The following is a 27,029-nucleotide window of genomic DNA, read 5'->3' as shown; positions in this document are numbered from 1 at the left end:
CCCGCCCCTTCGCCAGTAGCCCCTCCCCTTTCTCAACATGAGGAAAACTGCAAGCATTGAGTGGTTAAAGTCTAGAAGGGATACAGCTGCAGATACTCACATCAATATAGCATAGTTTTTGTGAGACTGTACAACAATAATTCATTTTTACATTACTGTTAGGGTTGATGTAAGGGGTAGGTGTTTATAAAATACAATTTAATGGATAATTTATTAAATAATATGAATAATATTCTATATCAGTGGTTCTCAAACTGTGGTACGTGTACCACTAGTGGTACGCAGGCTTCCTTCTAGTGGTACGCGGAGAAATGAAATATGTCATGTACATGCTACACACATTTCAAAATTTATCAAAAATGATGTATATAATGTGCCATATATGACATATAGCCTATATTTCTGAGGTAATCTGCCACTTTTTTTAACTGTGCAGAGTTGTAGCTGCTTTACTGGGCCTACTACGCTACTGTATTTCAATACTGCTCATTTTGGTGGTACTTGGAGAGACAATTCTTTTCTGAGGTGGTACTTGATGAAAAAAGTTTGAGAACCACTGTTCTATATAATTACTGTTTTTACATTACTCTGAGGGTTGGGATAGTGGTAGACATTAATAAAATACAATTAATGAATAATTTATATATGATCTAAAAATAAATCATGTAAATAGCTATCATTAACTTGGGTGGATTACTCAGTGGTTAGCACTGTCGCCTCACAGCAAGAGTGTGGCTGATTCAAGTCTAGGCTGGGCCAGTTGGCATTTCTGTGTGGAGTTTGCCTGTTCTCCTTGTGTTAGCGTTCTCCTCACAGTCCAAAGACATGCGATATATATGAATTGAATAAACCAAATTGGCCATATGTGAATGAGTGTGTATATGGTTAACTTTCGGCCGCAGCTGTATCTCTTCTGGCCACAACCCATTGAGTGCATGTCCAACATTCCACACTTCTGTTTATTGGCTGAATAAGTGCATCATCTGAGCATTTCAAGTGCACTTACTATTTTATAATTTGTAGAATTGTCTATGTGAATGCACTACTTATACTATTTATTCTAGAAAATGGGGTGGAATAGTGCAAAAGTATGCAGATTGAGATGGACCTAATGATTTTATTTTCTGTATTTTTCTTGCAGGACAATCGCATCAAGACTGCAAAATACAACGTCTTCACTTTCCTGCCCATTAACTTATTCGAGCAGTTTCAACGTTTTGCGAATGCCTACTTCCTCGTGCTGCTGATACTGCAGGTTTGCCAGCCTTTCCAGGTCACTAATGAAATTACAAAAGCAGCTCACTGAAGATTAATATGGGGACTGTTTTAGAAAATACATATGACCAGATTTTCAGACGCCTTTATTAACGGTGACAAAAAAAATCAAGATCTGGGAAAAGCGGAAACTGCTGTTTGACATCTTTTTCTGTGAAGCCCAAAAGTAAATATTTAGAAAAATGTCCATAAAGTGGAAGTCAATATTCTCATGGACAAATTATATTTAATTAAGCGTATTAAATTAAGGATTTCATGAACACGGTTGAAGCAGTGATTACATTTTGTAATACAGCCCTATTTCACAAGATAGTTTGAAGCCTCAAACTATATCATGATATATATCATTATCGTGATATGAGATTTTTGTTGTATCGCTCAGCCCGACTTCAAATCAAAGTTTGACGCTTCAAACTATATTACAATACATATCGTCATCGTAATATGAGATTTTTGTCGTATTGCTCAGCTCTACTTCAAATCAAAGTATAAAGCTTTCAACTATATTACGATATATTTATCGTTATCATGATATGAGATTTTTTTCATATCGTCCAGCACGACTTCAAATTAAATTTTAAAGCCTCAAACTATATTGCAATATATATCATTATCGTGATATGACATTTTTGTAGTTTTGTCCAGCCCGACTTTAAAACAAAGTTCAAAGCCTCAAATTATATCACAATATATAGTTTTCGTAATATGAGATTTTTGTCGTGTCGCCCAGCCCGACTTCAAATCAATGTTCGAAGCTTCAAACTATGTCACGATATATATCATTTTCGTCCAACCCAAGTTCAAATCAAAGTTCGTAGCTTCAAACTATATCACGGTATATATCGTCATCACAATATGACATTTTTGTCGGATCGTCCATCTCTACTTCAAATCAAAGTTTAAAGCCTCAAACTAAATCACAATATATATATCATTATCGTGATATGAGATTTTTGTAGTTTCGTCCAGCCAGACTTCAAATCAAAGATCATAGCCGCAAACTATGTCACGATATATATCATTATCACAATGTGAGATTTTTGTTGTATCGTCCGGCCAGACTTCAAATCAAAGTTCAAAGCCGCAAACTGTGTCACGATATATATCATTATCATAATATGAGATTTTTGTTGCATTGCCCAGCCCGACTACAAAACAAAGTTCAAAGCCGTAAACTATATCACGACATATATCGTTATTGTGATATGAGATTTTTTTTGGATCGTCCATCCCTACCTCGAATCAAAGTTTGGAGCCTCAAACTATGTCATAATATTTATCGTCATCGTAACGATATTGTTGTTGTATCGCCCAGCCTGACTACAAATCAAAGTTTAAAGCTACAAACTGTCACTATATATAGAATTATCGTAATGTTTGATTTCTGTCGTATCTTCCAGCCCTACTTCAAATCAAAGTTTGAAGCTTTCGAACTATATCACAATATATATTGTTATCATAAAATGGGATTTTTGTCATATCGCCCAGCCCGACTTTAAATAAAAGTTTGAAGCTTAAACTATATTACGATATATATCGGTATTGTGATATGAGATTTTTGTTGGATCGTCCATCCCTACCTCAAATCAAAGTTTAAAGCCTCAAACTATGTCATGATATATATTGTCATCCTAACGAGATTTTTGTTGTATCGCCCAGCCCGACTACAAATTAAAGTTCAAAGCCGCAAACTGTCACCATAAATGTCATTATCGTAATATGAGATTTCTGTCGTATCTTCCAGCCCTACTTCAAATCAAAGTTTGAAGCCTTCAAACTATATCACAATATATATCGTAATGAGATTTTTGTCGTATTGTCCAGCCTGATTTTCAATCAATTTTCAAAGCTTCAAACTATATCACAATATATATATATATATATATATATATATATATATATATATATATATAGTTATCGTAATATAAGATTTTTGTTGTATTGCACAGTCCAACTACAAATCAAAGTTTGATGCTTCGAACTATATAACGGTATATATCGTTATGTTATCGTAACATGAAATTTCTGTCATATCACCCAACCTGACTTTAAATCAAGGTTCGAAGCTTCAAACTATATCACTATATATTATTATCGCAATATGATATTTTTGTTGTATCGCACAGCCCTACTTTAAATCAAAGTCGTTAATGTTGTGAATCTCATCGTAGCTTGTTGGTTTGGTTCATTGTTTATAATGATTTAACAAAGACCTAATTTAAGAACCACTATACATTGTTTACATCTGTTTAACTACTCCAAAATCAGTTTTATATATTGTTTACTTTCATAGATATTGTATAATTATTACATTTTATAATTATACTTCAGTCACTTCTGTGTATATATGTGTATTTATGTGTATGTCGTGTATAATATGTTGTGTGTATGACTTCACTGTGGACAGCAAAGTAAGAATCTCATTGTACAGGGAAACGTGTTTCCTTACATTGCACATGACAATAAACAATTGAATTGAATTGAATTGAATTCTGAATCCCTATGGAAGACACATTTCCAGAAGCAGCGTTTCTGAACAGACATGCGGTCACTAATGCACTTGTGTGTTCTCTATCATGTGTTCCAGTTAATTCCAGAAATCTCCTCTCTTTCGTGGTTCACCACTATTGTGCCTTTGGTGTTGGTGCTGGCCATCACAGCGGTCAAGGATGCTACTGATGATTATGTGAGAATCTATTCTTCTCATGTTCTTCTTCACGACTCTGAATTCTGCATTTACAATGGCCGTCTGCTTGAAATGATCTGACGTGTGCTGTTTTTTGGATTTTAGTTCCGCCATAAAAGTGACCAGCAAGTCAACACCCGGCAGTCTCAGGTACTCATCAAAGGAAAGTAAGTGCGTTCATTCTGTCTATCAGCATTTTCCGCTGTATATTCATCGCAGCTGAGATGCAATTATTGAACTGTAAAGGCTTTTAAAGAGATGTTTGGGGAAATGAACAATGGTTTGTCTCTGTTTCAGACTGCAGAATGAGAAATGGATGAACGTAAGAGTGGGTGATGTTATCAAACTCGAGAACAATCAGTTTGTTGCTGTAAGTATCTAATTCTTGTTGATGCACTACAAACAAACAGATCAAATATAACATATATAAATATAAATATATATTGGAGAATATAATGACATATATTACATTTCTGCATATGGGACATTTGTGTTTATACTAAAATTGATATTCTGTCTATAATATAATATAAAATAATATAATAAGATAAAATATAATATAATAAGATAAAATATAATATAATAAGATAAAATATAATATAATATAATATAATATAATATAATATAATATAATATAATATAATATAATATAATATAAAATAATATAATATAAAATAATATAATATAATATAATATAACATAATAAAATATAATATAATATAATATAATATAACATAATATAACATAATATAATATAATATAATATATATGATTATGGTTAGCACTGTCGCCTAACATCAAGACGGTTTGAGTCCCGGCTAGGTCAGTTGGGATTTCTGTGTGGGGTTTGCATGTTCTCCCTGTGTTCTTGCGTGGGTTTCCCCCAGGTGCACCGGTTTACCCCCACAGTCCAAAGACATGCTCTATAGGGGAATTGGATGAACTAAATTGGCCGTAGTGTATGAGTGTGTGTGTGAATGCTAGAGTGTATGGGTGTTTCCCAGTAATGGGTTGCATGTAGAAGGGCATCGGCTGCGTAAAACATATTCTGGATTAGTTGGTGGCCCCTGATTAAAAAGCGACTAAGCCGAAGGTAAATTATGAATGAATAATATAAATAATAGACAATTAAAAAATAATCACAGGCTAAAATTAACACTTGACAAACACTAAATGTAATTATAAATACGCTCTGGCAGGTATTTATAGCAGACAAATCTTTTATGAATTACAATGAATAACGCATAGTCTGTTTTTATTCAGTTTAGAAAAAGGCTTGAGGGCTGAATTCAGTTCACTTTTGCAGTGTATTACTGCTAATATTTTTATTCTCATAAACACTATTGTGTCTAAAATGAAAGTGCGATACATTCTGCATGCTTCAGAAGCATAGAACAAATGTAAAAATGTTGTAAATTTGGTTAGTTACTGTATCACTTGCCTCTTGCAAAAAATACTTTTATAGCAAGTAAAAAATGTGGCTGGTAAATTTTCTCAGGTCATCTGAAAAAACAATGTATTTTGTCCCTAAATTTACCTATATATATATATATATATATATATATATATATATATATATATATATATATATATATATATATATATATATATATATATATATATACTGTATATAGTTGGAAGTGTGACTTACTGAAGTGAAGACTTACTGAAGTTATAAGTGTCCAAAGATTAAAAATAACAAAATAATTGTAAATAAAAAATCAAATGGTTAAATAAATTGCACATTTCCCCACCAAAATTTGGGTAATTTAAGCAATTTTTAGGATCTTAGTTCCTTAGTTCACTTACTAGAAAGTTTATTTTTGTCCAATTGTTTGAAAAGTTTCAAGAAATTAATGCAAACCAATAGCCTAGTTCACTGCTTTTCTTAGAATTTTTTGTATTGTTTCTATATCTAAAACATCTAAAGTCAAGAAGCATTTTGTATACAAGTGATAAGATTGTAGGGCTTGTTTCATATGCAAACAAGTATCTGCATCTGAAAAGATTTGAACTGAACGTCTTACAGGAACTCAAGAGTTGTGACCCAACCAAACCAGTTGGGTAATCTCCAGGGCGTCAAATCCTTTGTTATAAAGTAGTGTCTCACAGACAGTACTTTGGGTTAAGTTACCGAAGACTGATGGGTTAACATCAATGCTGAGGAACTGCATTATTCTGTCTTCAATAAAGTTTTCTCCCTACTTACTTATTGTATGTACTAGTGTTATTTAATACATTGACGAGCAACCCAAGGACAGTGAAGCCAAATACAGAAAAATATTGTCTTTTTTTAAAGAAAAAATATGTCAAAATTAAGTGGGGCAAAATAATCTGCCAATGGGGTAAGCAAAATAATCTTATGTCTAAAAAAAGAAATAAATTATTTAGCTGGTTTTAAGGAAAAATTTACTTAATTAGGGCAGACAATATTTTTTGCTTGTCTAAAAAATGCTTCTTGATTGAATATTTTTTTAGATATTTGCACTAAAAACAAGACAAAACTCTAAGTAAAAAGAGCATTTTTGCAGTGTGGTTACTCACATTCCTGTCTGACCTCTCTATCCTATCCAATAAAAAGGTAAAAACCCCTAATATGTATATATTTTTAAAGAAATTTCTGGAAACGTTTAATACAATCTGAACTGTTGGTGGCGCCAGAGGGTTTAAAAGGGAAATCTCAAAATTGGCATCTGAAAGTTTTAGTCATTCATCTGTCATTCCACCAAATTTCATAGCTTCTTATCATATAGTTCATCTGACAAGCATTGGGATTGTTATAATCCCAATATGGCTGCCATTATCTATAGACTTAGTAGAAGAAATCCCCACAGTGTGCAGAATCCTGAGTCCAGTCAACCAGCACATGATTTATGATTTTATGCGTGTCTTTGATTGTCTCCGCTGTCTTTTCTTCTGACAGGCTGACCTTCTCCTCCTCTCTAGCAGTGAGCCCTATGGACTGTGCTATATCGAGACTGCAGAGCTTGATGGGTGAGCTGTTTTTCTGCAAATTCTTTACAAGGTCCAGTGAAACTAAAATGACGCTTCTTAAATGTTACTATCAGCATGTTAGTCTCAAGGATATCTAAAAGCCAGCTAGTGTGATAAAAACATCAAGTTTGCAGTTTGTTGCTTCCGCCTACACATGTTTTTGACATCACTTTTTTATTGTGAAATGTACAAACTTAGTACAAACATAGACATTACCTGACAAAAGTCTTGTCACCTATCCACGTTTTAGGAACAACAAATAATAACTTGACTTCTGGTTGATCATTTGGTATCAGAAGTGGCTCATATGAAAGGCAAAGGCCTCTAGATTACACTTTTTCTACCAAAATAAAATCTGATCATGCCTTAATTTATAATGGTTTAATAAGGACAGTAAGGTCTGACTTTGTCTAGACAAAATTCTTGTCACTTAACAGAAATAATGTCCAGTATAGAATATAAAGTCATGGGTCTGCAATGATTTAAATAACGTATTAATTAAGTCATCTGGAATGGCAAAGAAAGTGTTCTTGCAGGACTCCCAGAGTTCATCAAGACTCTTTGGATTCATCTTTAATGCCTCCTCCATTTTACCTCAGACATGCTCAATAAGGTTCATATCTAGTGACTGGGCTGGCCAATCCTGGAACACCTTGAACTTGCTTTTAAGAACTTTGTCCTGCTGAATAATTTGCCCTCTTCTGTGGTTTGTAATGTAACCGGCAGCATAAATGTCTTTATACAAATGTATCTCGCACACCCCCATACTGAATGTAATCCCAAACCATGATTTTTATTTCACCAAACCTGACAGATTTCTGTGAGAACCTTGTTCCATGCTTCATATGTTCTTTTAGATTTTTTATTCCCAAATGTACACAGTGTAGTACCATAGTGTTCAATCTCTTTTATGAAATGTTCACAATTTTTTACATGAATATGATATTTTGCAGACAATATTATTAGCTGGTGTGGCTTCATACATTCCAATTTGTTCCAAATGTCCTTAAAATAAAGTTAGTAACATCAATCCAAAATAATCTTGAGTATATACATTGAAAGAATTGACGTCGCTTCATACTTCAGTTCCTCATCAAATCTTCTGACCAATCAAATGCTTTCTGGTATAGGAAATGCTATGCCCCTTCTTCTTATTTGCTTTTCATTTGATGCGCTTGATCTTAAACTGACAGATCTGTGATAATACAACATCCTATTGGTTGTTTGGTAAATAGGGGAGGGGCTACTATATGCCCCGCCCTCTCGTCATGTTTAAACTGAGACTTTGTCAAACATTGAATAATAAATGTACATTTTAAAGATTTTAAAATCATGTGCCTGATGTACATCACAAACATCTCATATTGATTTTATGACAGCATGACATGAACATGAGCTTCTTTCTCACATTCGACTCTTTTTTTTTTTTTTCCCCGACAGAGAAACCAACCTGAAGGTGCGCCAAGCCTTGACTGTAACCTCAGACCTCGGGGACGATGTTGCCAAGCTTGCAGACTTTAATGGTAAAGCTGTTTTTTTAAATGAACGATTAGTGCACCATCAGCAGAACTGAACCGGAGTCAACACGAGTAAACGTAAACATTTATTGCAGCCGTCACATTGATTAGATTGATCTGTGTGCTTTCTCTTGTGGGGGTTTGAAGTATGCTCGCGTATATCTTTGGAAGCTGTCAAGGCGTGTTTGTAATGAGATTTGTAGTGTTTTCGCCTGGATTTCATTCAGGTTAATTTACAGTCAGTGCATTTGTGAAATTGGAAACAAACAAAGATTTGGTGATTGCTAAGGTCAGTGGTTCTTTTCTGCATGCACATGTTATAGGCCTACTGATAATACTACATTTTTAAAAATGCACATTTGACAGTCGATATTCAATAGGATAGTGTTTTTGTAAATACAGTAATAATTGCTTAACTGTATGGTTTCTAAAATATTTGTTATGAAATAGAGTTACTCTAAGACGTTCAGTATAAATACACAGGCTTAACAAGCAACTGATATAGCTAAATGAACCTGAAACTGAACATTTTATTCCATTGTGCTTTTAAAAGATGTCATTCAACTCCAACAAATTTTGGTCACTTTCCAACACAACCTAAAATCAGCCAAATATCAACGTCAAAATAACATTGTCCTTAGAAGCTGGCTAGACATTGAATTTTGATCATCTGACAACACGACCTAAATCTTAGTGAAGTTATAAACCAATTTCGAGAGGATCACATGCTTATGATTGCTTGTGGCCTGTCCCGCATTATTCAATTTATGATTCTTCAATCAGACGATTCCTAAGCCACTAGAAATACTCTAAGTTCCATATTAAAGCCATCTTCGTTTTGAAGGATCCCCTCTTCCACCCCTACTCCTCCTCCTTTCCTAGATGGGTGGCACGGTGGCCCAGTGGTTAGCACTGTTGCCTCACAGCAAGAACGTTACTGGTCCTAGTCCTTACCAAGCCAGTCGATGTTTCTGTGCGGAATTTACACGTTCTCCCCGTGCTCACGTGGGATTTCCCCGGGTTCCCCGGTTTTCTCCCACCGTCCAAAAACATGCAACTTTAGTTAATTGACTAATCCAAATTGGCACCATAGACGTACTCCTAAGTAGTTATCTCTTAAGAGCAATCACTATCTGTTCATTAGCTACTACAGCAGGGGAGTTGTCGAGATCGACCTGAGCTCAAACTCCCCTCTCGCCTTGCAAACTGGAGGGAGCCCCGGGCTCGAGGATCTAATGAGCTCAGGGCTCTCTCCCAAGACAGCATGCCAAACACGCTTTCAAGAGTTCACACTTACATAATGCTTGACTATGTTAGCAGGTTTGGCATGCTGTCCCAGGAGAGAACCCTGAGCTTGGAGATAGTTGAGCCTAAGTCATTATTAAGCATTAAGAGGGATACGAGATCAGGTAGTTCTCGATAACTTCCCAAGAATAGACCGCCAACTGTGCCAGTGTGTACTTAATAGTTCCTGGTGACTTTAACTTTTGCTACATGTCTTTAGACTGTGGAAGGAAACCGGAGTATGCTGGGAAAACCCACACAAACACAGGAAGAACATGCAAACTCCGCACAGAGAGTGTCGACTGGCTCAGCTAGCGTTTGAACCAATGAGCTTTTTGCTGTGGGTCAACAGTGCTAGCCATGTTAGAATTGAGGAGGAGGGAGAAGGGATTGGTGTTTGGGGACTTCCAGCTAGCTTACTAGCTTACTAGCTGGTTTTATAAGTTTTAAATTATGCAACCAATTGGCAAACGAATGGCATAATAAAAATTTTAATAACCAAAACATGGCTGAACATTATGCTTTTGAATGAACGTCAGTTTCATGCTCTTGCTGCCTGATGTCTCTTAGGGGAAGTCATCTGCGAGCCTCCCAACAACAAACTGGACAAGTTCATTGGGACTCTCTACTGGAAGGATAACAAGTACCCGCTGGACAATGAGAAGATGCTCCTGAGAGGATGTGTGCTCCGTAACACCGAATGGTGTTTTGGCTTGGTTATCTTCGCCGGTACAATATTCCTCCTTTACTGTGCAAGCATTTTCACAGGACATTGATTAGCTACCTTGAGTAGACGCATCGAATGCCTTGTTCTCTTTAAAGGGGACATATTATGCAAAAATCACTTTTATAAAAGCTTTAAGCACAGTTGTGTGATAACAGTGCGTGAATACAGTCAGCCTCTAATGGTTAAAATGAATAATTCTATTTTTATAATCACACACTTCATAAAAACAGTCTGCAGAAACACTTTGATTGACATTTTCCCATTGTGCGTGTCATCAGAGGGGGGAAAGCCCCGCCCATTAGTGACCATCTCTGCCTCATTAGCATAAACAGCCCTCAGTGAGAAGCAGCCATCCACCATTAGAGTTTTGAATCTGCCACTATGCTCACATAGGTGTTTTTAGCTCCACCCCCATTTAAAAAGAGGCTTGGGAGCACAATCACATTTGAATTTAAAGCGACAGTCACCAAAACGGCACGATTTAGATCAAAGCCTTAAAGGGGCAGCTGCAAAAAGTTCTAAAAAAGTATTTGAGGGTTATTTTGAGATAAAACTTCACATACACACTCTAGTGACACGAGAGACTTATTTTACATCTTGTAAATAATGGGTACCCTTTAAATGCACTCCATTATCTGTGCCGAGATGAGGGGATGTTTTCTGCTTCTCCGTCAGGACTCCAAACCAAGCTGATGCAAAACTGTGGGAGGACAAAGTTCAAAAGGACCAGCATCGATAAACTGATGAACACTTTAGTGCTGTGGGTAAGTGTGTTCACGGCATGCTGGGACTGATCGACGTGTGGCGTCTCACTTAGTCACGCCGGCAGCCTTTCAAAAGGGCAGTTCATTTTGCTATTCGGTTTTGCAGAAATGATTGCAAGAGTTTTGGTCTTCTAAACTTGACAGCTATGTTACAAACTACATCAAAAAGTAACATCCACTAATAAGCCACTTCGTGAAGACCAAAAGCATTTCATGTGATGATGTATTTGTTGTTTTTTCAGATCTTTGGCTTTCTGATCTGTATGGGGATCATCCTGGCCATCGGGAACACTATTTGGGAGCAGAGTGTCGGCAGTGACTTCTGGGCGTACCTTCAGTGGAAAGAACTGACAGTCAATGCCGTCTTCTCTGGCTTTCTGACCTTCTGGTCCTACATTATCATCCTTAACACGGTTGTGCCCATCTCACTGTATGTGAGGTAGGTCAAATCACACAGTATCAGAACCCAATTTCACATCCAATATTAGGCAGAGCCTTGAATGTAAGTGCTGTGACATAAAGTATGGTTGCACTTCAGACAACCCATGAGCCACAATTTGAATTCCAAGTCTAATCCAATTATAATTTTATATAGTAATTTTCTAATTATGATTTAGATGAATTTTTATCTTATACTTATGTGTCTGATTGTATTACAGTGTAGAAGTTTTGCGGCTGGGCCATAGTTACTTTATAAACTGGGACAGACGAATGTACTACAGCCGCAAGGACACTCCTGCTGAGGCGCGGACCACCACTCTCAATGAGGAGCTGGGCCAGGTGGAGTTCATCTTCTCTGACAAAACCGGCACCCTCACCCAGAACATCATGGTGTTCAATAAGTGCTCCATCAATGGGAAGACCTACGGTACGCTTCAACCATTCCTGACACACTTAGGGTGTACTCACACTTGGCACGGTTGTCTTGAATGTTCATGAAAGTCCACCACGCTCTGGCACATTTCTTCCAACTGGGCCAGGGCAGGCCAACTAAACCCCGACTGGGCCCGATTCTGAGCACTCACACTTGTCGAACGAACAGGGAAATGGGGGTCAAACGTGCCTGGGCACAGTTCAGATTGCCTTGTGTGAGTTTAACCTAATGTATATCAGGGGTGTCCAAACTCGTTCCGGTGTCCTGCAGAGTTAATTCCAACACAAATCAACACACCTACAAGGATGTTTCTAGAAAGCCTTGTAAAAGCTTGATTAGCTAGCCCAGGTGTGTCTGATTGGAACCATACTTTTCAGGACACTACTATCCAGGACCGAGTTTGGACACCCCTGCTGTAAATACACGTTTGTGAGCTTATTTATTGATGGCTTTTATTTTGTTGTCTAGGTGATGTTTTTGATGAGTTTGGGCATAAAGTGGACATTACAGAGGTAATGGAAGCAACTGTTTTTAAATAGTTTTTTTTTATTTGTAAAGCTCATTTTACAACTTCACTAGTGTTAAAGAGTTGAGTTTTAACCATTTTTGAATCCATTCAGCTGATCTCCTGGTCTAGTGGGAACACTTATAGCTTAGCATAGATTATTAAATTGGATTACATCATTAGCATTTCGCTCCAAAAAATTTATAAAAGAGTTTTGATCGTTTTGCTATTTAAAACTCGATACTTCTTTAGTTACATCATGTACTAATACTGGCGCAAAACGAAGAGTTTTCACTTTCTAGGCCAATTTGGCTAGAAACTATACTCTTAAATAAAAGTGAGCAGCACGGGGTTGTCGCGGACTACAGTGAAGAGGGTTGAGGAGTCCTGGAAGAACACGAAAGTGAACAGGGGATGGGGGAGAAGGGGGGTTAAGAAGGGGGATCGGTAAAATGAGGTGCCGGATCAGATTTCAGAGGTGCTGGATCCAGATCCGGCATGTTCCAGCACAATTTAAGCCCTGGCTAAGCTACAAGCGCTTCTGCCAGACAGGGAGATCAGCAGAATGGAATCAAAAATGGTAAAACTTAACTGTTTAACACAACATAGGCTCATTATGAAAACGTAGCCCTATATACCTTCCTGGAGAGCACCAAATACGTGCCAGGAGCTATGCAATTTTTGTAAATCCACCAGAGGTCACTCTGTACGATTTTTGAGATCTCAAATTTCTCTTGCGAGTGACATTTGCGCCTGCTGTTCTCACGTAAATCCACCAGAGGCCACTGTCGACTGACTCATTGATCGACTGACCCACCCTCCTCCTTCCCTAAACCCAACCGACAGTGTTCTGAAAAGCACAATTGATCAGCACTCACCACCTTCCCTAAACCAAACCGACAGTTTTAAAAAGCAATCCAGAAAAAGAAAAGCCCTCGCCTGATTTTTACCAGGTTTGACATTCTCACCCTGTTATTTACTTGTTTATTATTTATTTTTTGGCTTTTGTTTTCGTCTTACCTGCCTTCTGGAACTTTTCTTCCCCGGACTCGTCGTGGTCAACTCTACTCTGCGTCTTAAATCCGCCGATGGTCAGCTGGTAAGCATGAGAAGGAACGGCACCATACCGCTCCATTGCGTTTGTTTTAAAAACGGAATGCAGCCATATGTATTTCTGGCTACATAATTTGTGATCTCCAGAACTGTACATAGGGCTACAGTTTCAGAATGAGCCTATGTTGATCAGTTGGGTTTAGGGAAGGGCTGGATGGGGGAATCGGTCAGTTGGTCAGTCAGTCAGTCGACAGCGGCTTCTGGTGGATGTACGTGAGGACAGCAGGCGTGAATGGCACTCACGAGAGAAACTTGAGATATAAAAAGCATACAAAGTGTCCTCTGGTGAATTCGCGAAAACAAAACTTGCAAAAAAACGTAGCTCCTGGGATGTATTTCGTGCTGTCCAGAAATGTATGCAGGGGTACATATCAATAATGAGCCTGGGTTGGATTTATGCTAAGCTTAGTTAAAAGTGCTCCTGCCAGACCCGGAAATCAACTGAATGGATTAAAAAATGGTAATAATCAACTTTTTAACACTAGGTGAGTTGTAAAATGCCTATTGGCAAAAAAGGGTTTCGTTATTTAAATGCTACTTTGTCCATACTGCTGAAATATTTGGCAATCACTCTTATCTCTGACTCTCGTAGAAAACACCATGTGTGGATTTCTCCTTCAATCCACTGATGGACAGGAAGTTCCGTTTCCATGACAGCAGCTTGGTGGAGGCCATCAAGCTGGAAGAGCCCCTGGTGCAGGAATTCTTCCGTCTGTTAGCACTCTGCCACACCGTCATGCCAGAAGAGAGAAACGAGGGTAATCTGGAGCACGAACACCCAAAACATCTTCATATTGAGTTAGCATTTCTCACTGGAAACTGATCAGAATAAATTGTTGAAGGTGAGCTGGTGTATCAGGCACAGTCACCGGATGAAGGAGCCCTGGTTACTGCGGCTCGCAACTTTGGCTTCGTATTTCGATCCAGAACTCCAGAGACCATCACTTTATATGAGATGGGACAGGCGGTCACCTATCAGCTGCTGGCCATCTTAGACTTCAACAATGTTCGGAAGAGAATGAGCGTCATTGGTAGGTTCTGACTTACTTTATTAAATTTTTTACTGATTAGGTATTATGAAAGAATGTTTCATGGTGTTAAATATGGGATATTTACTCAGGAAGGTTTCATGGTCTAGCTAAGTTTGTAAATAAGGAAAGTAGGATGCAAGAACTCACTTACAATAACCAAAAATTAACCATTAAAATAAGAGGCAGCAACCAGCCGCAACACAGTACTAGGAAACATCCATACACACTCACACACACTTACACTACAGCCAATTTAACTTCATTCAATTCACCTATTGCGCATGTCTTTGGACTTTGGGGGAAATTGGAGTACCCGGAGGAATCCCACACTGACACGGGGAGAACATGCAAACTCTACACAGTAATGCCAACTGACCCAGCTGGGACTCGAATTAGCCACCTTCTTACTGTGAGGTGACAGTGCTAACCATTGAGCCACGTGTCTCCCCACTTTCATCACTCTTTCTGATATCCTTGTTTAAAACTAGTGGGTTGTGCAAGAGTTTCTCATTATGATTCTCTACATCTGGGATCACCAAACTTCAAATTCACAAACTATCGAACATGTAGACCAGTGGTCACCAAACTTGTTCCTGGAGGTCCGGTGTCCTGCAGATTTTAGCTCCAACCCTAATTAAACACACCTGAACAAGCTAATCAAGGTCTTACTAGGTAAACTTTAAACACCCAGGCAGGTGTGTTAAGGCAAGTTGGAGCTAAACCCTGCAGGGCACTAGACCTCCAGGAACGAGAATGGTGACCCCTGCTGTACATCGTTTTTGCTCCGCCCCCTCGGAATCAAGCATGTAGTCTGAACGGCACAGCATTCTGCCGATGTTTACAAAAATGTAGTGTGAATACCAATCTGATTTCACCTAGTAAGACGTCTATGTTGATCCTGGAACAACATTCCAATTAGCCAGTCAGATTTAAGGGATATGTTTACCATTTATGTTAAGTTTAGGCATACGGTTTATGCACTGCTACACTACCTGACAAAAGTCTTGTCTTTGATCTCAGTTGTAAGAGCAACAAATAATAGCTTGACTTCTAGTTGATCATTTGGAAACAGGTGGATTTTTCAGATGAATCCTCTGTTGAACTGCATCCCAATCATCACAAATACTGCAGAAGACCTACTGGAACCCACATGGAGCCAAGATTCTCATCGAAATCAGTTAAGTTTGGTGAAGGAAAAATCATGGTTTGGAGTTATATTCAGTGCGAGAGATCTGCAGAGTGGATGGCAACATCAACAGCCTGAGGTATCAAGACATTTGTGTTGCCCATTACATTACAAACCACAGGAGAGGGCGAATTCTTCAGCAGGATAGTGCTCCTTCTCATACTTCAGCCTCCACATCAAAGCTCCTGAAAGCAAAGAAAGTCAAGGTGCTCCAGGATTGGCCAGCCCGGTCACTAAAGATGAATACTATTGAGCATGTCTGGGGTAAGATAAAGGAGGAGGCGTTGAAGATGAATTCAAAGGCTCTTAATGAACTCTGGGAGTCCTGCAGGAACGCTTTCTTTGCCATTCCAGATGACTTTATTAAGTGATTTGAGTCAGTGCAGAGATGTATGGATGCAGTCCTCTAAGCTCATGGGATTCATACACAATATTCATTCTGTTTCCACTGCAGCATGACTTTTATTTTATACTGGACATTATTTCTGTTAAAGATGCAGTAGGTGATCTTCCACAATGCTAACAGCTTAGCATAAATCTCTGAATCACAGTCCCTCCCTTGCCGTCCAGAGCCACGCCTCCTGAAACAGGAGCACGCGCACCTTAAAGATGACAGCCAAAGATCCCTCTCTCATGTGTTAAAAGCGACTAGTGCTCGTCCGGCGGCATGCAGGAATTACACTCATTACTAAGCCAAACTGACATGCTATTTCAGAGCAAATATTTAGAGTTGCATGGTAAACAATATAGGGAGAGACTATGCGTAATAGCGGTATTTACTTGTGTTTTGTTGTTAAACTAATTAAAATCTACATTATTGATGCTGTAAAAGGATCTTATGAAACTGAAAATAGTCTTATCAATCTTTCACCGGAACATTTTAGTGGCTGAACAACACTTCTGTGCAGATAAAACCCATTTGTAACAACAACATCTAACGTTTAATCAGCATTGCGTGAAGCTAAAGTAGTTTTAAAACAGAACATTACCCGTCAAAGAGAAATCTTTCAGCCATTGTCATCCTTTCTCCAGCGTGAAAAGGTAACTTCAATATTGATTCAGGTTTTTAAAAAGTTTTGAGTGAGCATGTTTTTGTCGATCGCGCTCTCTTTCTCTCTCTCTCTTACTCTCTCTCTCTCTCTCGTGAACGCGAAGCACGTCTATACACAAACAGTGGTCGGCGGAGCTGCGTACAAAAGGCTGTGCAGTTGTTCAAATCTGAATGGAAAGACAGTTTGAGCTACTTATCGGAATTATGAGAGATGTCGGCCTGACTCTATTTAATTGGATAAACATTTTTTAGTTTTATGCCTTATCCAGAACATAAAAATACATATAAATACATTTAGATCATTTACTTTAATTATTACTATTGGAATGTGAAGAGACTTTCAACCAGCACAACAACACATGTTTCTGAAGACAATCATCTACTGCACCTTTAAGTTACAAGACTTTTGTCTAAGCGAAGTCAGACCTTACTGTCCAAATTATATCATTAATAATCAAGGCATAATCATATATTATTTTCGTCAAATAGGCATAATCTAGAGGCCTTTGTCTTTCATATGAGCCACTTTTGATACCAAATGATCAACTACAAGTCAAGTTATTATTTTTCGTTCCTGAAACTTGGATAGGCGACAAGACTTTTGTCAGGTAATGTACATGATTGCTATCCAACTATAGCAAGTTGGATTTAGGGGTAGGGATTAGGTAAGGATTACATTTTCAAACAAAAATGATGTTCCAGGATCAACATAGATGCAATCCAAGATTGCATCGTCCTTGTCAAATTTTGATAAGGGTTGGAGCTGAACTCTGCAGGAAGATATATCACCTGGAACAGGATTGAGCATCCCTTCTCTACCTCTATTGTCATCATTGCTTCACATTTCCTTCTGGAGCTCCTCCACGAAAGTTGAGACCAATGTGGCATGCATGTATAACTCATTACCACTAGCCTCATTATATTGGCCCTCATCTCTCAGCACTGCTTGCCACATGCCTTATAACATTTTTATCTAATCAGTCTCACAATCTAGTCTCCTCATACATTTAATACTTCACAAAAGCTGAAATCCTCCGGGACACACTTCTTTACATGGATCTGTATGCATAATTCATCCGTCCACGTAGGGGAATCAATAGCTGGACAGTCTGTTGAAGCTGTTTTATTGTGTACTTAGACATTTATAAGCAGCACTCTCATTTCCTGTCTGTTCCGCAGTGAGGAACCCAAAGGGGCAGTTAAAGCTTTACTCAAAAGGAGCCGACACAATACTCTTCGACAGGCTGGACCCGTCTAATGAAGAGCTCATGTTTACTACCTCAGAGCACCTTAATGTAAGTCACCAGCGCTAAACTACTAACTAAAATGGACCAAAGAGTACCATGATATTACTGTTTTTGGGGGCATGGAGAAATAGTAATTGGGAATGGTACAATTTATTGGGAAATACCATGTTTTAAATAGAATTACCATGGTAATATTTTGGATGCAGCACCATTTGATGTTGCACTCTGATGCTAAATGCAGTACCATGGGGAAACCCGGTTGTGAGGCATATAAAATTATAACGCCATATTACTTTGGATGTGATACAATCAGACAGTACCTCCCAACCCTGTTCCTGGAGGCACACCAACAATACATATAATGGATCTCTCCCTAATCTGACCCAATCATTTCAGGTTCTGGAGTCTCTTCTAATGTTCTGATGAGTGGATTCAGGTGTGTTTAATTCAACATTCAGGCTCATTCTGAACATGTAACCCTATAAACATTTCTGGAGATCGCGAATTATGTAGCCAGAGGAACGTATGGCTGCATTTAAACCTTAAAACGAACGCTACGGGGTGACGCCATTCCTTTTCGCACTTACTAGCTGACCGATTACCTCCGCGTGGAGGACTTTTTTGGTGTTACGATGCAGAGCGGAGTTGACCGCAATGACAGGGTTCGAGTCTGGCGAAGAACGGTACCAAAAAGAGAAAAAGAAAGCCAAAAAAATTAAATGAACAAACAAATAACAGTGTGAGAGTGTGGTAAAATCTGAAAACGTAGTAAAAATGAGGCGAGGGCTTATCTTTTTTTGGATTGCTTTTGTAAACACTGTCGGGTTAGGTTTAGGGAAGTGGGTGGACGGGTCAATTGGTGCGTTTTAAAACACAATCGGTCTGGTTTAGGGTAGGAGGAGGGTGGGTCAGTCGATCAGTCAGTCAGTGAGTTTACAGCGGCCTCTGATGGATTTACGCACCAACAATAGGCGCAAATGGCACTCGCGAGAGAAAATCTCAAAAAGCGTACACAGCTGCCTCTGGGGGTATTTTTGCAAACTGCAAAAAAACGTAGCTCCTAGGACGTATTTGGCGCTCTCCAAAAATGTATATTGGGGAACGTAATCAGAATGAGCCTGGGTTGGTTTAATTAGAAAGCGACTGAAAATGTGTACTGTTAGTGTGCCTTCAGAAACAGGGTTGGGAAACACAGCAATAAAACAATGTTTGGGGTATTTACTATGGTTATAACTAGGGTTGGCAGCAGATGCGGCACAGCCGAAGAAATCCCACAATATGCGCGTAAATAGACCCGTGAACATTATGAGTTTACTTTCTTCATTCGGGCATCAAATTTGCTTATTTCACGCATCAAATTCACCTCACAATAGACGCGGATTAGAGTCATGGGTGGGGCTTCTGTCTGCCCGGTGACTCCAGCCTTATTGCGAATGTCTAACATGGATTTTACTGAAATAATAGCTGTGCTTTTGGAACAGCGTAGATTTGTTCGCCGCTTTGTCTGTATCCATTAGATCCTTTTCAGAGGTGTACCTAGCTCTGTGAGTTCAGAAACTATACCAGGATGATGGAGGCTTTCAGACTAAGCCGAGCCAAGTTTGATGAACGGTTGTTCGTTGTCGGCAGGAGGATTTGATTCCCCTCGGGATACCAACAACATGCACTACGCCATAATCACTCCCCTACAAGAGCAAGCTCCTGATTGGTTAACACAGCGTGAATGTTTGCTGAAGTTCAGAATTTCCAACTCGATCGATTTGTGTGATACAGCGCTTCATTTGCATGAATCCCGTCATTGGCGTCGCCTCATTTGCGCGAATCGCACTGCAGGATGTCTATTCATATCTTTGCATTGACTTAACATGTAAATCACTTGTGCTTGATGCTTTATCCGCGTCTGCTGTGAACACACCATAACAGTACAAAAATGTCAGTAAAAATATGATTCAGTGTACTAACTTTGGTACTAAAGCAAAAATAAAAACGTATCAATTGAAAAACACAATATTTATATTTGAGTATTAATTATTTTAAAAGTGAACAACATTTAAGAGAGAACATGATAATGAAAAAGGTGTAGCTATATAGTACAGGTAATTACAGTACCATATAATATATAGAGTAGACCATGTTTTGAGGCATTTACCATAGTAATATGATGCCTTTTGACCATGTACTTGTGTAATATGTTATATGGATGCTGTATTATGGTAAAACAATGATGTTGGAACTTCGTCATGATAATACCATGCAGTAACAAGGTAAAATCCTGGTAACTGACTTAATATCATGGTACAATCTGTACCTTTAATGTGTAACAACTACATTAGAGTGCCGTGTAATCATTTAGCGTATTAAAAGTATTATGGTATGTGATACTGCTACTTCACATTGGCCCGTTTCATAATTGTAACACTTCCAATGACTTATAAACCTGAGGATATGCATTTCAGTTATTTTCATTCTGGGTTTGTCTTCATTCGACATCTAGAATATTATAGCGGTGAGGAATTGTGACACTCAGAGATGTAGATACACTCCATTTCACTTGACAAATGACAGTAAACGCACACTGAGAGTGTCAGAGTGGCTCAATCACATTCAGACGAGGCTCTGGGCTAAAAGCTTGATCTTAGCAGAGACGGCTCTCGTTTTATTCAGATTCATTTCAATAAGATTCCTGTAGACTTCTCAGGCGGAAAATACTTCATACAAACACATTTAACGACTTTAAGCTGAGCGAATCAGTAATATCTTCAAGATACTGATAAGCTCTGATATCTGCTTATTATGAACACCAGATGATTTCACTCAGAAACAAAATATCATCACTGAAATAACTGCTTAAACCATGATACAAACCATTATATATTGTCTTGAGTGGTGTTTCCCAACCGTGTTCCTGGGGGCACACCAGCAGTACATATTTCGGATGTCTACCTTATCCGACCCAGGTTTTGGAGTCTCTCCTTATGTTCTGATGAGTTGATGTAGGTGGGTTTGATTAGGGAGAGGTTGAAAATGTGTACTGTTGGTGTGCCTTTAGGAACAGGGTTGGGAAACACCGGTCTAAAGCTGGCATTGTTGGTCTTAAAGCAGTTGATGGCCTTCACTAGTATTACGAGCTGCTGTCCATCATTCACGTCTCACTTACAGCTTTCTGTGGCTCTTTAAAGAGAGATCAGACTGATGTCATAGGAGATGCGATGCTAACAGGATAAAAATAGCATGCTTTTAGAAGCTTGTGGATAGGTAGATGCTTTCATTGGTCAGATTGTTGTGCTTGTTTTCGCTGAAGGAATATTTACTGCAGTGTAATTGACTGAAGTTTCAGCTTTCACACTGAGAGATAAATATATCGCTCTGCTAAATGGATGTGTGTGGCAGGAGTTCGCCGGGGAGGGTCTGAGAACATTAGCGCTGGCGTACAAAGACCTTGATGAAGACGTGTTTGACGAGTGGACGAAGAAGCTGCTGTTCGCCAGCACTGCACTGGACAACAGAGAAGAGAAACTGGGCGCTCTGTATGAAGAAATCGAGCAGGGCATGATGGTAAATCAGAGCAGAACTTCACTCGAGCAAATGTTTTGGGCAGATCTTACAATTTACAATTTACAAACAATCTCTAAACTGTGGGTGCAAATATCAAAACTGATTACTGGAACTTCAGAACTGTATTGCAGGTCTGCAAAATGTAGTTGCTCCCCCACAACATTTCATTCATGCTTCAAAACCTAGTTATCGTATCAGTAATTTGGCCAAGGCCACCAAAACATAAAGCCTTGCAAGTGAAAATGGTTAGATGTTTTTTCACCATGACAGTAAACCATGCAAATTAAGGTTTAAAAAAATAGGATATTTGTTGAGAGGGTCAATACTACCAAGAAAAAAATAAATTAATTAACATTTATTTGTTTACAAATGTATTACATGCAACGTGTAACGACGGGGAGATGACACTCACAACAGAAGGTAGGATCCAAAAATGCAGGTTTAATCGTCGTCAGGCAAGCAAAGGTCAACAGGTATAAACAGATATGTTCAGGCAGTCCAGAATCATAATCAGTACACAGGCGAGAGGCCAAAAAGGCAGGCGGCAGGCAGGGAGAACAAGAGTACAAAGCTAAGTCGAAAAACACAGGAAAACAAGACAGGATTAACGCGTTGTAATGTCATCTACACAGTGAAAAAGACTCGGCAAACTGAAAGGGTGAATGAGTGGCTTATGTAGTGAAGGCAATCAGTCTCTGATGGTCCACAGGTGTTGCGAGTGTAATCAATCTAGATGAGTGAGCATGGGTGTAGATGAAGTGCATGTCTGAATATGTAGTCCAGGAAAAGGCGGAAGTGTAGTCCGTGGTCTGTTGTGAGTGAGAACCAGCGATCTAGTGGAATACGATCGCTGGTAATCATGACACAAAGTGCAGTCTTGCTTATCCAATTACTGTATTGTATATTTCATATTTCTTACAGTGCATCTGGAAAGTATTGATAGCGCTTAACTTTTTCCACATTTTTTATGTTACAGCCTTATTCCCTAATGGGTTCAATTCATTTATTTCCTCAACATTCTTCACACAATACCCCATAATGGCAATGTGAAAAAAGATTTGTTGAAATTGTTGCAAATTTATTAAAAATAAAAAACCTGAAAAATCACATGAACATCAGTATTCACAGCCTTTGCCGTGAAGCTCTAATTGAGCTCAGGTACCAACTGGCTGTTTCTCAATATGCGTTCTTCAGCGATCTTGCGTCCTCGTGTAACGTCATCATCAGCTGCCAAAGTTTAGTTCCAATACCCAAAACCACAAGAACAAAGGACGCGTGAAACTTCCCGGATGTGTTCTTGATATCGAGGACGCACCAATGCAGACTTGAGCACCGAACTTGCTCTGGAAGTCCCAGAAGTCATTGCGACTGGAGATGGGAAGCGCAGCATTTTATTTAGATTTATTATTAAAGTTCAGAGATATAACTTATTTATCTCAGGAGTTTCCCTAAATGAAACGGTGAAAGTAAACATCACCATGGACATCTTAATAAAGGAATAAACACATTAGGAGTGTTTGTTTGCTGAAATTCGTATTAAAATCTGTTTTATTTATATTTTGCAACGTATATTTATAATGTTTTATGCATAGTATATATTGTGAAAAGGCGAAAAAAAAAACGCTGTATGAATGCTGTAATGTTGAAAAAATTTTCCATTTAAAATGCGTGAGGGTCATGTGACCATCAGGAAAAACGCAGCATCTCATTTCTTAGAGGACACATTCTCTGTTCTTGTGTTCTCTCGAGTTCGTTCTTCCGAGGACACCTGGCAAGACCACTCTCCACAAGAACGCAAGTGCGTTCTCTGCGTTCTTAGAATTGAGAACAGCCTCTGTTTCCACTGATCATTCTTGAGATGTTTCAGCAGCTTCATTGGAGTTCACCTGTTGTCAATTCAGTTGATTGGACATGATTTGAAAAGGCATACACCTGTCTATATAAGGCCCAGGGTTGACAGTGCATATCAAAGCACAAACCAAGCATGAAGACAAAGGAATTGTCTGTAGACCTCCAAGACAGGATTGTCTAGAGGCACAAGGCTGGGGAAGGTTACAGTTCCACTGCTGCTCTAAAAAGTGGAAGTGGAAGATGTTTGGAATCACCAGGACTCTTCCTAGAGCGATAGAGTGATCGGGGGAGAAGGGCCTTAGTCAGAGAGGTGATCAATAACCTGATGGTTATTCTGTCTGAGCTTCAGTGTTCCTCTCTGGAGAGAGGAGAAACTTACATAAGGACAACCGTCTGTGCAGCAATCCACCAATCAGGCCTGTATGGTAGAGTGGCCAGACGGAAGACACTCCCCGCCTGGAATTTGCCAAAAGGCATCTGAAGGACTCTCAGACTATAAGAAACTAAATTCTCTGCTCTGATGAGACTAAAATAAACACTTTGGAGTGAATGCCAGGCGTTACGTTTGAAGAAAACCAGGCAGGGCTCATTACCAGGCTAATACCATCCCTACAGTGAAGCATGGTGGTGGCAGCATCATGCTGTGGGGATGTTTTTCAGCAGCAGGAACTGGAAGACCAGTCAGGATAGAGGGAAAGATGAATGCAGAAATGTACAGAGACATCCTGAATGAAAACCTGCTTCACAGTGCTCTTGACCTCAGACTGGGGTGACGGTTCATCTTCCAGCAGCACAATGACCCAAAGCACACCGCCAAAATATCAATGGAGTGGCTTCACAACAACTCTGTGAACGTCCTTGAGTGGCCAAGCCAGAGCCCAGACCTAAATCCTATTGAACATCTCTGGAGAGATCTAAAAACGGCTGTACACCGGCGCTTCCCATCCAACCTGATAGAGCTTGAGAGGTACAGCAAAGAGGAATGAGCAAAAACTCCTAAAGACAGGTGTGCTAAGCTTGTGGCATAATATTCAAAAAGATTTAAGGCTGTGATTGCTGCAAAAGGTGCATCAACAAAGTATTGAGCAAAGGCTGTGAATACTGATGTAGTTAATTGGCAAATAATTCGATTACTGATGTCCATGTAAACACAGTCACTGTCTTTCACCTCTGCGTCTGTGTGTTTGTTTTGCCTCTTTGAAAATCAGCGCGTGCCCAAACGGAAACTCCCATTTTTATGCAAAACCTTCCCTCTGTCCCTTCCCCGACACTCCCACCAGAACAGAGCAGGACACACCCACTTTCCTGACTTATTCCAAAGGTGTGACAAAAATCTTGCTGAGACAGGGGGGTTTCACAGCCCTTTAAAATTGATGGTTGACTGTCATCCTAAAAAAAACACTTATCATTGTCACCTGCGAGACTTTATGTTTTGGTGTCCATGGCCAAATTACTGATACGATAACTAGGTTTTTAAGCAAGAATGAAATGTTGTGGAGGAGCAGCTACATTTTGCAGACCTGCAATAAAGTTCCAGCAAACAGTTTTGACATTTGCACTCACAGTTTAGAGAATGTTAAGACCAAGTGTGCCGAAGCAATTGAGAAAAACTGTAAAACCTGCATCTCTCTCGTTTTCCTGAAGCTGCTTGGAGCTACAGCCATAGAGGACAAACTTCAGGAAGGAGTTCCAGAAACTATCGCCTGCCTGACCTTGGCCAACATCAAGATCTGGGTGCTCACCGGGGACAAACTAGGTAAACCAGTGCTAAGGAGCGATTTTAGACTACTCAGCTTTGATTGAGACACATTCTCACTGTCTTCAATGAAGAATCGTTCTTATTGCGCTTGCAGAGACGGCGATGAACATCGGATACTCCTGTAACATGCTCAGAGACGACATGAACGAGGTCTTTATCATCTCAGGTCACACTATGCTTGAGGTTCAACAGGAGCTCAGGTGATATTTCACTCTTTGATACGTTTGTTTTTTTCATATGGGGTCAAATGATGTTAAAGAGAATGATATTTGTGTATTTGGTGTAATGCAAATGTGTTTACAGTTCAAAAAACCCATTATTTTCCACTTATCATACATTGCTGTTGCTCAGATCTGTCATTTATCTATTTGTCTTTTTGGTCATCCATCCATCTATATATATATATATATATTAGGAGACACAAAATTTACCTGATATTCTATCCCAAAAAGCTTTGAAAACTTTAATATTTACACTTTAAGACCACAGAAAATGTGTAATCACAACATATGACCCCTTTCATAATTCATTCATTCATTTTCTTTTCGTCTTAGTCCCTTTTTTAATCAGGGGTCACCACAGCGGAATGAACCGCCAACTTATCCATCATATGTTTTACGCAGCGGATGCCCTTCCAGCTGCAACCCATCACTGGGAAACAACCACACACACTCATTCACACACATACACTACAGACAATTTAGCTTACCTAATTCGGCTATACCACATGTCTTTGGACTTGTGGGGGAAACCGGAGCACCCGGAGGAAACCCTTGCGAACATGGGAGAACATGCAAACTCCACACAGAAATGCCAAATGACGCAGCCTAGGCTCGAACCAGCAACCTACTGCTACTGCTACCTACTGCGCCACCGTGCTTCCCCCACTTTATTAATTTAACATATTTTCAAAAACATCTTAGACTCCAGTGAGGCAGATTGACCAACAAAATGACATTTCTTGCTGCCTTTCTGAACAAATCTTTAAAAAAAATGTCTTGCAGCCTATTTTGTCACACCGAATTGAACCATTATCTATTATTGTAAATATAAAATGGCTTTTTCCTCTTGCTTTGTACACAGGACAGCTAAAGAGAGAATCATGGGACCCAGCAAAGACAAATTCAGCAGTGGCTTGGACATGGAAAAGACAGAACTGTACTCAGTTGACTCGGTCTTTGAGGAGACCATCATTGCAGAGTACGCTTTAATCATCAATGGACACAGTTTGGTAAGAAGAGCATCCAACTTAATTGCAATAAATCTCTAAAATCTAAGCTAGTTAATAATCTAATATAGTTAATAATCTAATAATCTAGTTTCTAAAATAATCCTAATGGTGATCCTGCAGTTCAGACAGAACATTTCCTTCTGCGTTCTCATGAAATCTGTGGTTTTTAAGGTAAAGAGTGGCTGAATTTGGTCTTGCTGGGAAAAATGTGTGTTTGAGGCCACTGACATCAACTCAGGACTTAAATTGTAAATTAAGTGAATTCACAGTCTTAACTCTTGTGTATTGTTTAAATGGACTACCCTTTCGTTATGTTGGGGGCTGTTTTTGCCCCATTGACTTCCATTATAACCACATTTTTGGATTGCAAAGCCTTGAC

The 27,029-nt window shown here is 39.0% G+C and overlaps 1 protein-coding gene across 39 annotated transcripts in view; it reads left to right on the top strand.

The window, feature by feature from the left end:
- Positions 1-27,029, top strand: part of atp8b4 (ATPase phospholipid transporting 8B4) — a 75,381-nt gene that overhangs the window by 23,949 nt on the left and 24,403 nt on the right. For all 39 annotated transcript variants that reach the window (XR_015526662.1, XR_015526663.1, XR_015526680.1 and 36 more), the window contains 18 exons: positions 1,142-1,255; positions 3,863-3,961; positions 4,067-4,128; positions 4,259-4,331; positions 6,885-6,955; positions 8,396-8,478; positions 10,327-10,485; positions 11,159-11,247; positions 11,490-11,686; positions 11,907-12,115; positions 12,590-12,633; positions 14,332-14,497; positions 14,582-14,770; positions 18,187-18,302; positions 21,645-21,809; positions 25,305-25,416; positions 25,514-25,619; positions 26,503-26,650. Coding sequence is in view for 1 of the 39 variants with exons in the window: in XM_087312535.1 (XP_087168661.1) it covers positions 1,142-1,255; positions 3,863-3,961; positions 4,067-4,128; positions 4,259-4,331; positions 6,885-6,955; positions 8,396-8,478; positions 10,327-10,485; positions 11,159-11,247; positions 11,490-11,686; positions 11,907-12,115; positions 12,590-12,633; positions 14,332-14,497; positions 14,582-14,770; positions 18,187-18,302; positions 21,645-21,809; positions 25,305-25,416; positions 25,514-25,619; positions 26,503-26,650 (2,202 nt within the window). In the remaining 38 variants the exon portion in view is untranslated. The remainder of the gene's footprint in view (positions 1-1,141; positions 1,256-3,862; positions 3,962-4,066; positions 4,129-4,258; positions 4,332-6,884; positions 6,956-8,395; positions 8,479-10,326; positions 10,486-11,158; positions 11,248-11,489; positions 11,687-11,906; positions 12,116-12,589; positions 12,634-14,331; positions 14,498-14,581; positions 14,771-18,186; positions 18,303-21,644; positions 21,810-25,304; positions 25,417-25,513; positions 25,620-26,502; positions 26,651-27,029) is intronic.

Source organism: Danio rerio, chromosome 25, assembly GCF_052040795.2.
Source record: "Danio rerio strain M-AB ecotype USA chromosome 25, GRCz13ab, whole genome shotgun sequence".
NCBI lineage: Eukaryota > Metazoa > Chordata > Actinopteri > Cypriniformes > Danionidae > Danio > Danio rerio.
The sequence above is the reverse complement of the archived record's forward strand: the minus strand, read 5'-3'. Positions and strand labels throughout refer to the sequence as shown.